Source organism: Microcaecilia unicolor, chromosome 1, assembly GCF_901765095.1.
Source record: "Microcaecilia unicolor chromosome 1, aMicUni1.1, whole genome shotgun sequence".
NCBI classification, from domain to species: domain Eukaryota; kingdom Metazoa; phylum Chordata; class Amphibia; order Gymnophiona; family Siphonopidae; genus Microcaecilia; species Microcaecilia unicolor.
This window is the reverse complement of record NC_044031.1, coordinates 39,783,889-39,797,993: the sequence shown is the minus strand read 5'-3', so window position 1 is coordinate 39,797,993 and position 14,105 is coordinate 39,783,889. Positions and strand designations below refer to the sequence as shown.

At 43.8% G+C, this 14,105-nt stretch overlaps 1 protein-coding gene across 3 annotated transcripts in view; it reads left to right on the top strand.

The window, feature by feature from the left end:
* LOC115465357 overlaps positions 1-8,678 on the top strand; it is a 69,332-nt gene extending 60,654 nt beyond the window's left edge. For all 3 annotated transcript variants that reach the window (XM_030195793.1, XM_030195786.1, XM_030195802.1), the window contains one exon: positions 6,559-8,678. In XM_030195793.1, coding sequence (XP_030051653.1) covers positions 6,559-7,634 — 1,076 coding nt within the window. In that variant the 3' untranslated portion in view covers positions 7,635-8,678. The remainder of the gene's footprint in view (positions 1-6,558) is intronic.
* The last annotated feature ends 5,427 nt before the right edge of the window (positions 8,679-14,105 follow it).

Below are 14,105 nucleotides of genomic sequence, written 5' to 3'. Positions count from 1 at the left end.
CTTCCGCCAGGGTCGCTTTACTCATACTACCCCTCTCCTCAAGACCCTTCACTGGCTCCCTATCCGTTTTCGCATCCTGTTCAAACTTCTTCTACTAACCTATAAATGTATTCACTCTGCTGCTCCCCAGTATCTCTCCACACTCGTCCTTCCCTACACCCCTTCCCGTGCACTCCGCTCCATGGATAAATCCTTCTTATCTGTTCCCTTCTCCACTACTGCCAACTCCAGACTTCGCGCCTTCTGTCTCGCTGCACCCTACGCCTGGAATAAACTTCCTGAGCCCCTACGTCTTGCCCCATCCTTGGCCACCTTTAAATCTAGACTGAAAGCCCACCTCTTTAACATTGCTTTTGACTCGTAACCACTTGTAACCACTCACCTCCACCTACCCTCCTCTCTTCCTTCCAGTCCACATTAATTGATTTGATTTTCTTACTTTATTTATTTTTTGTCTATTAGATTGTAAGCTCCTTGAGCAGGGACTGTCTTTCTTCTATGTTTGTGCAGCGCTGTGTATGCCTTGTAGCGCTATAGAAATGCTAAATAGTAGTAGTAGTAGTAGTAGTAGTAGTAAACGCTGATCATTGCCAGCTAAATTATCCCCTGATATTCAGTGCCAGGCCATGTCTGGGAACCAGCACTGAAAATAGGAGGATAATTTTGGGCAGGCAGGCTGCTGGAGTTTATGCTGGCCTGGCCGATATTCAGCTGAGCCTGCATAAGAAAGTTATGTAGGCTCCATCTGAATCTCGGTCCTGGACCTACATTTTAAAAAAAAGCTGCTATCTGGGGCTGCGGGAGGGGCAAAAAAAACTGTTTTTTTAATATGGGTTCCAGCCCGATATTCAACTTGGGCCCACATACAGATAAGTGGGTGAATGTAGGACAGCTCAATTCATTTGCTTAACTTATGCGAGTCTCAGCTGAATATTGCATAAGCCTGGCTCTTCCCCAGCGCCGCCGGTCAGAGGCGATATTCAGTTGCACTCCCTGCTTTAGTGCTGCTGAATATCAGTGGTTGGACGGCGACAGGTGATTTAAGCAGGTAGGAGAAGCTCCTGCTTACTTAAATCGCTTTGAACATCGGCCCCTATGTTCATGTGTATTTCCTTTCTGGCCCTATTCAAATTTAGACTAAAAGCCCACCTTTTTGAGGCTGCTTTTAAAACTTAAACGCTTACTTCTATTTTCCAAGTTTCTTTTATTCTTTACATACCACTAAAGGGTTTGTGCAATTATAGCAGTTCACAATGGTTAAATATGAGAGATTGTGGAAAAGAACTATAATAATAATCATAGCAAAGAGAAAGGACCTTAGGAGAAGAAGGAGGGGATAGGGGTAGAGAAGGGGAGGAATAGGAACTAGTTAAAAAGATCTGGACAGGGGGGGAATCACGTGACCTGCTCCATGATGGCTGTTTAGGGCCTTTAATCTATCCAAAATTCCGCCGCACGTCTTATCTACCGCGTGAACCGATACTCTCATATCACCCCTCTCCTCAAGTCGCTTCACTGGCTCCCGATCCGCTACCGTATACAATTCAAGCTTCTCCTATTGACCTTCAAGTGCACTCAATCTGCAGCCCCCCATTACCTCTCTACCCTCCTCTCCCCGTATGTTCCCACCCGTAACCTCCGCTTTCAGGACAAATCACTCCTATCTGTACCCTTCTTCACCACCGCTAACCCCAGACTCCGCCCCTTCTGCCTCGCATCACCATATGCCTGGAACAGCCTTCCCGAGCCCATACGCCATGCGCCCTCCCTGCCCATTTTCAAGTCCTTACTCAAAGCCCATCTCTTCTCCCTTGCTTTTGGCGCCTAACCACCTTCCCCATTCATGATACCTACACTGACTACATAGTTTGTAACCTTTAGATTGTAAGCTCTCTTGAGCAGGGACTGTCCTCCCCATGTTTAAACTTGTACAGCGCTGCGTAACCCTGGCAGCGCTATAGAAATGCTAAGTAGTAGTAGTAGTAGTAGTAGCAGCATTTGCTCCCATCGGCACTTACAGTTTTTTATATTCACAGCCCGTTTTTTTTCGGCACTACGGTTCCTATTAACCATCTCCTTTCACTGCTAAAACTACGGTGCACAGATCTTCAAAGCCTGAGCACACCTCACCGATGCAGTCAGTTCCTAAAAGACTCAAAAGCGAACTCAGCACCCCAGATAAGGCTGCTCAGATGCCACTGTCGCCGGACGATGTGGAATCTGCCAGAATAGTGGCCAATGGGGTGCTTTCACAATTATCTCACTTACATAGAGGAATCTGTCAAGGTTGTCCCATCTCACCTCTACTATTTAATTTAGCCTTGAGCCCCTCTTGGCCGCTATTCGACAGCATAAAGACATTTGTGGTATTTCTATTGCTAACCATGATTTTAAACTTTCAGCTTGCTTGCTTAATTATTTATTTTTCTATCCCACTATTATCCTGGCTTACAATTTACATTTTGGTGGAATTACAATAGTGTGCAATGTGGAGAGGGCATCTATAGTTCGAATGGTTATTCATAGAGTTTTTGAAGAGCTAGATTAAGTGGAAAGGTAGTGGTAGCTTTTGTGTTCAATTTTAGAGTTTTGGTGCTATGCATCCAGCTTCTCCTATATAAGCACACAACTATGGAACGCAATACCAAAAGCTGTGAAAACAACATACGACCACCTGAACTTCCGGAAACTACTAAAAACTAACTTGTTCAAAAAGGCATACCCTAACGATCCAACTTAAATGCCTTAACCCAGCAACACAACAAAACCAAAGCTCATACTTAACTCTTCCTTCTTACGATTCCCCAATGTGTCTGTCACACATGAACTTTACTTTGCCACAACCTCACTTTGTAAATAAAACCGGTATTGGCGCTCGCCTCTACGGTACTATGTAAGCCACACTGAGCCTGCAAATAGGTGGGAAAATGTGGGATACAAACGTAACAAATAATAATAATAATTCATATAGTTTTAGAAGAGGTAGATTTGAAAGGAAGGCGACTATATAGTAACATAGTAAATGACGGCAGAAAAAGACCTGCATGGTCCATCCAGTCTGCCCAACAAGACAAACTCATATGTGCTACTTTTTGTGTATACCCTACTTTGATTTGTACCTGTCCTCTTCAGGGCACAGACCGTATAAGTCTGTCCAGCACTATCCCTGCCTCCCAACCACCAGCCCCGCCTCCCACCACTGGCTCTGGCACAAACCGTATAAGTCTGCCCAGCACTATCCTCGCCTCCCACCACCAGCTGGCTCTGCCACCCAATCTCGGCTAAGCTCCTTAGGATCCATTCCTTCTGAATAGGATTCCTTTATGTTTATCCCACGCGTGTTTGAATTCTGTTACCGTTTTAATTTCCACCACCTCCCGCGGGAGGGCATTCCAAGCATCCACTGCTCTCTCCGTGAAAAAATACTTCCTGACATTTTTCTTGAGTCTGTCCCCCTTCAATATCTTTGTGATTAGCTGTAGAATTTTTTGATGAGGTAGGTTTTCATTTCTTTTCTGAATTGGAGGAGATTTGTGATGCTTCTTATGGTTTTTGGTATCGAGGTCCACCATTTGGAACCAAGGTAGCTAAATCCTACTGTGTACATAGTTTTGTAGATGGTGTTTTTGCAGTTTTGTTGGAGTAGGTGGTTTCTGTTTTCTGGGCTGGCATTTCTTGAGAATAGTTCAATCGTGTTAAGCATATATTCAGGTGCTATTCCAAATAGTATCTTGAAGATTAGGGTGGTCACTTTGAAAAACATTCTTGCCTTGACTGGTAGCCAATGTAGTGTTTCAAGCAGTGGGATTGCTCTTTCGTATTTCTATTTCTTGAAAATCAGTCTTGCTGCCATGTTTTGGACTGCTTGCAACGATTTTAGTGTGTTTTCCTTGCACCCTACGTATGCTGCATTGACCTGCATGCTGTTCTAATGGAACTGAGTATAACATCTGAGGTTGGCATAGAGGCTGGCAAGTAATGTTTTTAATCACATTTTTGGGGGCGGAAGAGAGTTAGTGACCACTTAGGGATTAAGGGGAGGTCATCCCTGATTCCCCCCCCCAGTGGTCATCTGGTCATTTTGGGCACGGTTACCTTTTTGTGCCTTATTCATTATAGAAACAGATCTAGCTCAAAATGTCTTAGTTTTAGTACTGGACGGTTTTGTTTTGTTCCATTTTGGCTGAAAAATGTCCAAGTATTAGGAACATAGTAACATAGTAAATGACGGCAGAAAAAGACCTGCATGGTCCATCCAGTCTGCCCAACAAGACAAACTCATATGTGCTACTTTTTGTGTATACCCTACTTTGATTTGTACCTGTCCTCTTCAGGGCACAGACCGTATAAGTCTGTCCAGCACTATCCCCGCCTCCCAACCACAAGCCCCTCCTCCCACCACTGGCTCTGGCACAGACCGTATAAGTCTGCCCAGCACTATCCTCGCCTCCCACCACCGGCTGGCTCTGCCACCCAATCTCGGCTAAGCTCCTTAGGATCCATTCCTTCTGAATAGGATTCCTTTATGTTTATCCCACGCGTGTTTGAATTCTGTTACCGTTTTCATTTCCATCACCTCCCGCGGGAGGGCATTCCAAGCATCCACTACTCTCTCCGTGAAAAAATACTTCCTGACATTTTTCTTGAGTCTGCCCCCCTTCAATCTCATTTCATGTCCTCTCGTTCTACTGCCTTCGCACCTCCGGAAAATTTCCTCCGGAATGCCCAGATCCCACCCTTAACACGCTCCCTTGTGATTTGAATGCACTTCTGATGGACTTCATAGAAAAACATCTAAAAATTCATTTTGAAAATACCAATTTGGACTTTTTCTGAGAGGTCCATCAAGCTCAGCATCCTGTTTCCAACAGTGGCCAATCTAGGTCACAAGTACCTGGCAAGATCCCAGAAAAGTACAATATATTTTATGCTACTTATCCTAAAAGTAAGCAGTGGATTTTCCCAAATCCACTGCCTGAGTCACCCCCTTCCTCCTTGTACTGCCTCAGGATTTCCTGTGTGTACTTACTCCAGAGCTGATGTCAAATCTGATCATGTTATGATCACTATTATCAAGTTGTCCCACACCATTACTTTCTGCACTAGATCATGCGCTCCACTAAGGACTAGGTCTAGCATTGTTCCTCCTCTTGTTGGTTCCTGAACCAGCTCCTCCATAAAGTAGTCCTTGATTTCATCAAGGAACATTATCTACCTAGCATGCACTGATGTTACATTTACCTAGTCAATATTGGGGTAATTGAAATCATCCATTATTATTGTGTTCCACAGTTTGTTAACCTCCCTAATTTCAGATAACGTTTCTGCATCTGTCTGTTCATCCTGGCCAGGTTGGCGATAGTACACTCCTATCACTAACATTTTCCCCTTTACACATGGAATTTCTATCTATAGGGATTCCAAGATGTGTTTTATGTCCTGCAGAATTTGATCCAAGGTCCTCTTTAATGTATAATGCTATCCTTCCACCAATTCGGTACACCCTATCACTGCGATATAATTTGTACCCTGGTATGAGTGTTCCATTGGTTATATTATTTCTACCTGGTCTCAGAGAAGTCTATTATACCTCTATTTCCTTTTTTTGTGTTTTGAATTTTGGGGAAATGCTTAAAATTTTGTAAGTTGCTGAGGGTATTGGTTCCATATCTAGAAAGAAGGGTCAAGAATTAAGTTGTAGGTGATACCTTTTCATTGGACTACAACCGTGAATAGTTTTCAGGCACTATCCTCTCTTCAACAGGTCAGTGTGAAACAGCACAATTACACAGGTTGTAGATAGTACAGCAGCGGCTAGGCAAAGGTACTGGTTCCATAAATTATTAAGCTAGAAGCTGTGAAGATTTTACATCTGATAATGTTTAAGATCGAAATAACAGTGGAATATCTGTATCTTCAATTTGTGCACATCGACATTTTCATCTTGGAGCGTTGTGCTTCCCATCTTATGAACCTCTATTGATTGGATAGGTGATTATCCACCTGGGACAAAAATAAGGAGAACTGAGTCGTGTCCCTGTTGTATGATAATTATAATGGACTATTTGGGACTCAATATAGCTTGGGTTGGTTCTATACAATTGAGTTTAGATGATTTGGTATTTAATGTTTATATGAAACAACATGTGAGATGTGATAGGTTTGAATGAGATATGTTAGCTACTAATAAAAACATTTTTGTAAAAAGCACATTATGTGGCTTGTTTAGAGTATATAAAATTAGTTAGCTGAATATGTATAAATTATTAATAGAGCCATTATTTAAGATACATTTAATTAAAACACTTATATACCGCATACTGGCCTAAAAAGGCCATTTAAGTGGTTTACAACATTAAAAACAAAATGTAAAAATTACCGTAACCATCTTCCCAAAATCCACCCACATTAACCCAGCAGCAGAGAAAAAGCCCACCCCAACACCATCATCCCCCAGCCCCCCTAACAGCCAGTTCTTCAACCTTCTGATTGAAACTATAGATCATGGTGGTTTCTAAATTATGGCATATTTAACTCTAATCTTTTTGTGGTTTCCAGGAGATAGTAGAACTGACAGCCGATACACTGGTAGAGATGAACTGAGAATCGTCCTCGTGGGTAAGACCGGAAGTGGGAAAAGTGCAACAGGTAATACAATCCTCGGGGAAAAGAAATTTCTAAGCAAGGCTAGTGCTCGTACAATCACTCATACATGCAGCCAACAAAGCAGCACCCAGCAAGGAAGGACAATTACAGTTGTTGATACTCCTGGACTCTTTGATAAAACAACTTCAAATGAAGAGACTGCCCAAGAGATTGCACGATGCATTGTTATGTCCTCTCCAGGCCCGCATGTCATAGTGTTGGTACTGCAGGTAAATCGTTACACTCCAGAAGAAATGGAAACCGTAGACAAACTGCAAAAAATATTTGGAGAAGAAGCAACCAGGTACATCCTTGTTTTGTTCACCAGAAAAGATGATTTAGATGAGGATCAGTCAATAGATGACTATTTAACAGACTCAAAAGACCCGGACCTCGATAAGCTGATCCAATCGTGTGGTAATCGATATTGTGCTTTTAACAACAAAGCTACTGGAGAAGAACGTGAGGGACAGGTCTCAGAGCTAATTGCAATAGTCGACAGAATGGTAGAGGAAAATGGAGGCACATGTTACACCAATGAGATGTACGCCCGTGCTGAAGAGGATATCATCAAAAGGGAAAAAGAACCGATGAAAAAGCTAAAGGAAAACATCTGCAGAGCATTAGAAAGTCTACGAAACAGGTTTAGGAGAGACCGTAATCTGTCACACAGGCAACGGGGTGGGTTGAATTATGATAGGACCAATATTTTGTCCAGTGCAGTATCAGCAACCAGAGGACTTGGGGGCTGGGCTGCAGAAGAATCTGTGTTGCCCCTCTATCCACTAAGGCATTCTGCTGCCCATTATCTGCTTGGCACTGGGCATCACTATGATGAAAATCTAGAGCTGAGTTCCATTAGAAATGTTTATGAGACAAATCGAAGATCAATCAGGAGAACAGCAATGATTGATGTGCTGGTTTCAGTTGTACCAATTCTAGCAGGAGTAATAGTTACTGTTTTGCTTGTGATATTAAGATGTGTTTAATTTAATTATTTATTATCCACCTGTATCTAGGTGGAGCACAAAATCAAACTGAAACAGATAAAAACACACAATCCAACCATCCATCATTAATTCTAAACTACCTTCAAACACATATACCCCAATCCTATGCCCATATATAAACACATCACATAACAAAACTGTTATACAAGATAACAAAGTCATTGATTACATGGTGCTGCAACCCCATTCCCCACCCCGATTTGAAGCATATCACATCACAAGCTACCATTAATGGATGTCAAAAGATTACAATAGATGGTAAACCTTTACAAACAAGTGACATTTCAACAATGTCCTGAACTGCACTGTATCAGTGACCTTTCAGATGTAAATGGGTAACAAATTCCACATCATAGGATCTGCAAGTGAAAAAGTAGGCTTGCTGATTTTCTCACAATGAACACTTTGAAACCTGTCACAGTCGGACCACATTCTCAGACCAGAGAGATTGATTTGGAACACAAAGATGTAAAACAGAGGATCAGCAGGAAGCAGATTCCTTTTTCAAAACCTTGCCAATAAGTACCAAAACTTTAAAAACAATTTTTCTTTGTTCAACTGGAAGCCATTACGAAGCATATAATATTGGAAATACATGATGAAAGCAAGAAGAACCTACAATTAGACAGAACGGTGGCATTCTGAACCACCTGCAGTGCTCGCACATTTGCAACTGGCAAGCTTAAATACAGAGAATTACAATAGTCAAGCCCATTCAATACAAGGCTTTAACAACCGAACAGAAGTCAAAAGCAGATAAGGGAAAGTTTTAATCTACTCAACATCCTAAGTCTGAAAAAGGAGCTTTTTACTGCACAAGAAACCTGTGGTGTTAAGGTCAGGTGAGAATCTAACAGGACACCCAAACTACACGCTTGGGACTAGATTCAGTAAATTGTACCAAAAAATCACATCTGCATGGATAGAATAGTGTCTAAAGCGCCCTTTTACTGAGCTGCAGTAAAAGGTGGCCTGTGGTAATTTGGAAGCGTGAAATTGGCACGCGTAGGGCCAGTGGCGTTCCTAGGGGGGCTCCGCCCCCCCAGGTGCAGCGCCCCCCCCCCAGGATGAAGCACAACCCCCCCCCCCGGCGAAAGGACACCCCCCGCGAAAGAACCCCCCTGGGTGCACGCCGCTGGGGGGGGGGGGGGTGCGCATGAGCCTGTCCGTCGTTCGTTTCCATGCTCCCGCTCTGCCCCGGAACAGGAAGTAACCTGTTCCGTGGCAGAGGGAGCAAGGAATGAACGACGGACAGGCGTGCGCGGCACCCCCCCCAGCAGCGTGCACCCAGGGCGGACCGCCCCCACTAGTAACGCCACTGCGTAGGGCCATTTTTTTTAAACCACGGCTGAGAAAAAAAAGGCTTTTTAAAAAAATGAGGCAATAAATGGCCGTATGCTAAAATTAAAAGTAGCGAGTGGCTATTTACTGCCTGAGCCCTTACCGTCACCTATTGACCTAGCAGTAAGGGCTCACAAGCTAACTGTGCGGTAATCATGCAGCATGCACCAATGTGGCCACACTGCCAATTACCGCTAGGAACGCCCCCATGGTAGAAAAATATTTTCTTCTGCGGGAAACAGCGCATGCCAAGTTCGAAATTACCACCGGGCACCCACGCTACCCCAGTGGTAGTGTCAGTTTGGTATACACTATCCATACGTTAGCCCTACCATCGCTTAGTGAAAGGGCCCCTAAATGCCTAATCGACACACACAGAACAACAAACCTCCGCACAGGCAAAACCAGGCAATCAAATACAGCGGAGACAAAAAAGATAATGTAAAAAATGTCCAACGAACTCTAAGAGTTCACATCAGAAGTTTAATGCACATTAAATACTGGAATTGACATGAATCGTGTTTCGGCTGATGAGGCCTGCTTCAGAAGTCCCTGTAATTTATAAGGGGGGGAAATGGGACTTGATATACCGCCTTTCTAAGGTTTTTGGAACTACATTCAAAGCGGTTTACATATATTCAGGTACTTATTTTGTACCAGGGGCAATAGAGGGTTAAGTGACTTGCCCAGAGTCACAAGGAGCTGTAGTGGGAATTGAACTCAGTTCCCCAGGATCAGAGTCCGTTGCACTAACCACTAGGCTACTCCTCCATTAGCAACATTCCATGTAGAAGCCTGCCCTTGCAGATCAGCAGTGCGGCCGCGCAGGCTTCTGTTTCTGTGAGTCTGACGTCCTGCACGTCAGACTCACAGAAACAGAAGCCTGTGTGGCTGTGTTGCTGATCTGCAAGGGCAGGCTTCTACATGGAATGTTGCTAGTGGAATAGCAGCATTAACATTCCATGTATAATCTCAAATATTCCATGTAGAATCTCATTTAGGGAAATGGAAATGGGACTTGATATACTGCCTTTCTGAGGTTCTTGCAACTACATTCAAAGCGGTTTACATATATTCAGGTACTTATTTTGTACCAGGGGCAATAGAGGGTTAAGTGACTTGCCCAGAGTCACAAGGAGCTGCAGTGGGAATCAAACTTAGTTCCCCAGGATCAAATTCCACTGCACTAACCACTAGGCTACTCCTCCACTCCACTTCTGAAAGTACTAGAGAATCTGTAAGCAGTGTATCAATAAGAGAGTAGCCACCACATGCTGAGTAGATGTTAGACGTTTTTGACATCATCTTCTTTGTCTCCTTCACTATATTTGATTCCGTAAATGCCTAAGCCACATTCACTTAAGAAGCCGTGCACTCGGCTGTCAGCACACAGCTGTAACATGCGGCTTTCTGTATCGGCCCCTCAATTATTTCCTGTATATCTTTGTTTCATGTTCTAAGAGCTCAGTATCTGTATAATCTGAGAATATTTTCCAACCTCAATGGAACCCGCTGCTGAAGTTGTTTTATCAGCTGTACAATAAAGTCAATCCTTTGTAGCTCTATAAGGGTTAACTTGAACCTCAACTATGGCAAATGTCAATAATTGCTGGGACTTCTAAGCTGCTTTTTAAAATGTTCTGGGTCCCTGGACAGGAACAGTGATGCAGCTATAGAGAGAAGAAGGCCCATGGGAATGTAAGTAAGGCTCCAAGATTGAGATAATCCCCAGTGATCCAACAGCAGCAGCAAAAGGAGAAGCAATAGAGTGAATTTCTAGAAAAAACATTATGTAAATAGTTGTTCTTTTACCACATCAGCAAAACTGTTGTGGTTAGAAGTTTCTTATCCAAGAATGCAGGCCTATATTGCAGTAGATTGGGATATATACAGTGGTGTGCTGGAGGGGGCTCTCACAGGCTCGTGAGAGCCGTTTGTTAAGGTTTTAAGAATTTTGGGAGCCGGTTGTTAAAGTAGGCCTCCCCATGGCTACTTTAACAACTGACTCCCAAAATGTGGGCTTGGGCCCCCTCCTGAATTCTCTTTTACTTTGCTGACAGTGATGCTGGCCCCACTAGCCAAGTAAATAGACTGCTGCTGCTCCCTGCTCCTTGTTTCTGACTCTGAGCATCAGGCTGGGACTTTTCATGCAAGCGCAAGAAGGTTCCATCATGCTGCTCAGAGCCAGAAACAAGCAGCAGAGAATGTTGGCAGTCCATTTATTGGCTGGCGGGGCTCGGAAAAGGTATGCCTAGCGTGCCCGCACAAGGGAGGGGAGAGAGAGGCATGTATTCCCCCCCCCCCCCCCCCCCCCAAAAAAAAAAAAAAAAATTTCAGGGCCGGCTATGCCCGGAGAGAAAGAGCCCGTTGTTAAAACTTTACCAGCACACCCCTGGATATATACCCCAGACCATCTAAAAACATCTAGTTTTTACTTACAATATATATCAGTCAGCAAACAGCCCTGACCATCGGCCCATCACAGTATCAAGGTGCTAACATACATAACTCACTAATCATAGCTTTAAGTATGGAATTTGCAAGGCTTGTAATGCAGAGTTAGTACTTTATAGACATATCACAGAAATAATTGTATAGCCAAAACCCCTGCGGATCCCGTCTGCATAGACCGTGTATGAACCTTCAGAAATAATCCCTAGACTCTTGCTAAAAAGGAACTGCCTCAAAATCAATGAGTGCAGAAGGAAAGAGGTGAAGTGCAGAGAACAAAGAGCTGGGAGTTATACAAGGTGTATCCAATTCGACATCAAAAGTATCTGATGGCGATCAGGGGGTCTCAAACAGCAGTTCTTGAGGTTTTCAGCATATCAACAATATGAATTCCTGTACACATAGCCAGAATTGCCCCTACAATATCTGCTTGCCAAACTACTACCTTATTTCTATTATCATGTTACCCAAGATCTTCCACTAGTATTAAATGTACACTTTCTTTATAATTCTCAAATATTTCTTAAATCTCTATTACTATGTTTGCTTGTTAAATTAATACCATGTTCTATCATTATCATATTACCCCAAATTCTGCTGCTCTTACTAAATGTATTCTTTCTCATGTATTCTCATTATTCATGATGTATTGTAAGCCGCATTGAGCCCGCAAAGAGGTGGGAAAATGTGGGATACAAATGCAACAAATAAATAAATATCCCTAATGACTACGCATGAGCTAGATTTTCAATGCCCACAACATCCATTATAAGCAAATTAGCTCATGTGTACTAGGGATACCCTAGAAACCTGAATTGGTTTGTGGACTTTTAAGGACTGGTGTCTGAGGCCCTAGATGTAGACTAGCAGAAGGAGAAGGTGTCTAGCTCCGAGCAGCTCCAGCCAGAAGCTTTCTTGTGGATGGTAAGAAAGAAGAAGCAGCAGCAGCAGCATTAAAGCTTGAGTTAACTAGTAGGAGCAGAGAATAACCCCTATCTTTTCCTTGCTATTTTACTAGAATAGTAACATAGTAGATGACGGCAGAAAAAGACCTGCACGATCCATCCAGTCTGCCCAAGAAGATAAATTCATATGTGCTACTTTTTTTTATTTGTACTGTCCTCTTCAGTGCACAGACCGTATAAGTCTGGCCAGCCCTATCCCCGCCTCCCAACCACCAACCCCGCCACCCAACCACCAGCTCTGGCACAGACCGTATAAGTCTGCCCAGCACTATCCCCGCCGCCCAACCACCAGCCCCGGCACAGACCGTATAAGTCTGCCCAGCCCTATCCCCGCCTCCCAACCACCAGCTCTGGCACAGACCCTATAAGTCTGCCCAGCACTATCTCCGCCTCCCAACCACCAGCCCCGCCTCCCACCACCGGCTCTGGCACAGACCGTATAAGTCTGCCCTGCACTATCTCCGCCTCCCAACCACCAACCCCGCCTCCCAACCACCGGCTCTGGCACAGACCGTATAAGTCTGCCCAGCACTATCCCTGCCACCCACCACCGGCTCTGGCACAGACCGTATAAGTCTGCCCAGCACTATCTCCGCCTCCCAACCACCAACCCCGCCTCCCAACCACCAGCTCTGGCACAGACCGTATAAGTCTGCCCAGCACTATCCCTGCCACCCACCACCGGCTCTGGCACAGACCGTATAAGTCTGCCCACACTAGCCCCGCCTCCCAACCACCAGCTCTGTATTGTATTATATAGTGCAGATTTTTCTGAATAAGAGACCTGCCATTGCTGCCTTTGCTCTATTATTTATGTATTTTATGATTTTTAATGTGTGCGTCATTGTGTGAACCATATGGATCAGAGATTCTGAATTGCAGTGTAAGTGATTTTAACTAAATCAATATCAATGGTGTTATAACAGAAAATATTAAACCTATATACCAATTATACGACTGCTCACTATCAAGTAGTGTGATATTAAAAATCTTATCAATAAACCATTTATATTTTTATTCTAACTGGCTCTGGTTCTTCTTTCAAGTGGGTGGGTGGTGGGGAGAGGAATAGCCCTATAGCTATCCATTCTATGTGCCTGCTGGACACGATGAGGTTGACTTCTCTAGAGATTGTAAGGATGGTGCTGGTATCACTGGCAGACACAGGTTCTAGCAGGATGGGGTGCACTAACGAGACTCTAGAAAGTGGCGCCTACATTTAGGTGTCACAATGGACCACCCTTACTGCCAGTTCTATAATGGCATTGGGGCAAGACTAAACTGTTATAGAATTCTAGCAAAAATCCAATTTGGCACACCAAAATCTAGGCGCAAGTCCATGGCAGGCGTAAGTTGGTGCACCTATGTATGCCTAGCAATGTGCTCAACTGATTGTGTGCGTTGCTAGACAAAACACCCATACTCCACCCATAGGCACAGCCCATTTGTGGTGTGTATGTTGTTTAGTGTTCAACTACATTTATAGATCAGAACCTAGCACTTAAACATCTAACTGCCTATGTATGGCACCGATAACATAAGCATTGCCATGCTGGGACAGACCGAAGGTCCATCAAGCCCAGTATCCTGTTTCCAACAGTGGCCAATCCAGGTCACAAGAATCTGGCAAGATCCCAGAACAGATTTTATGCTGCTAATCTTAGAAATAAGCAGTCAGTTTTCCAAAATCCAA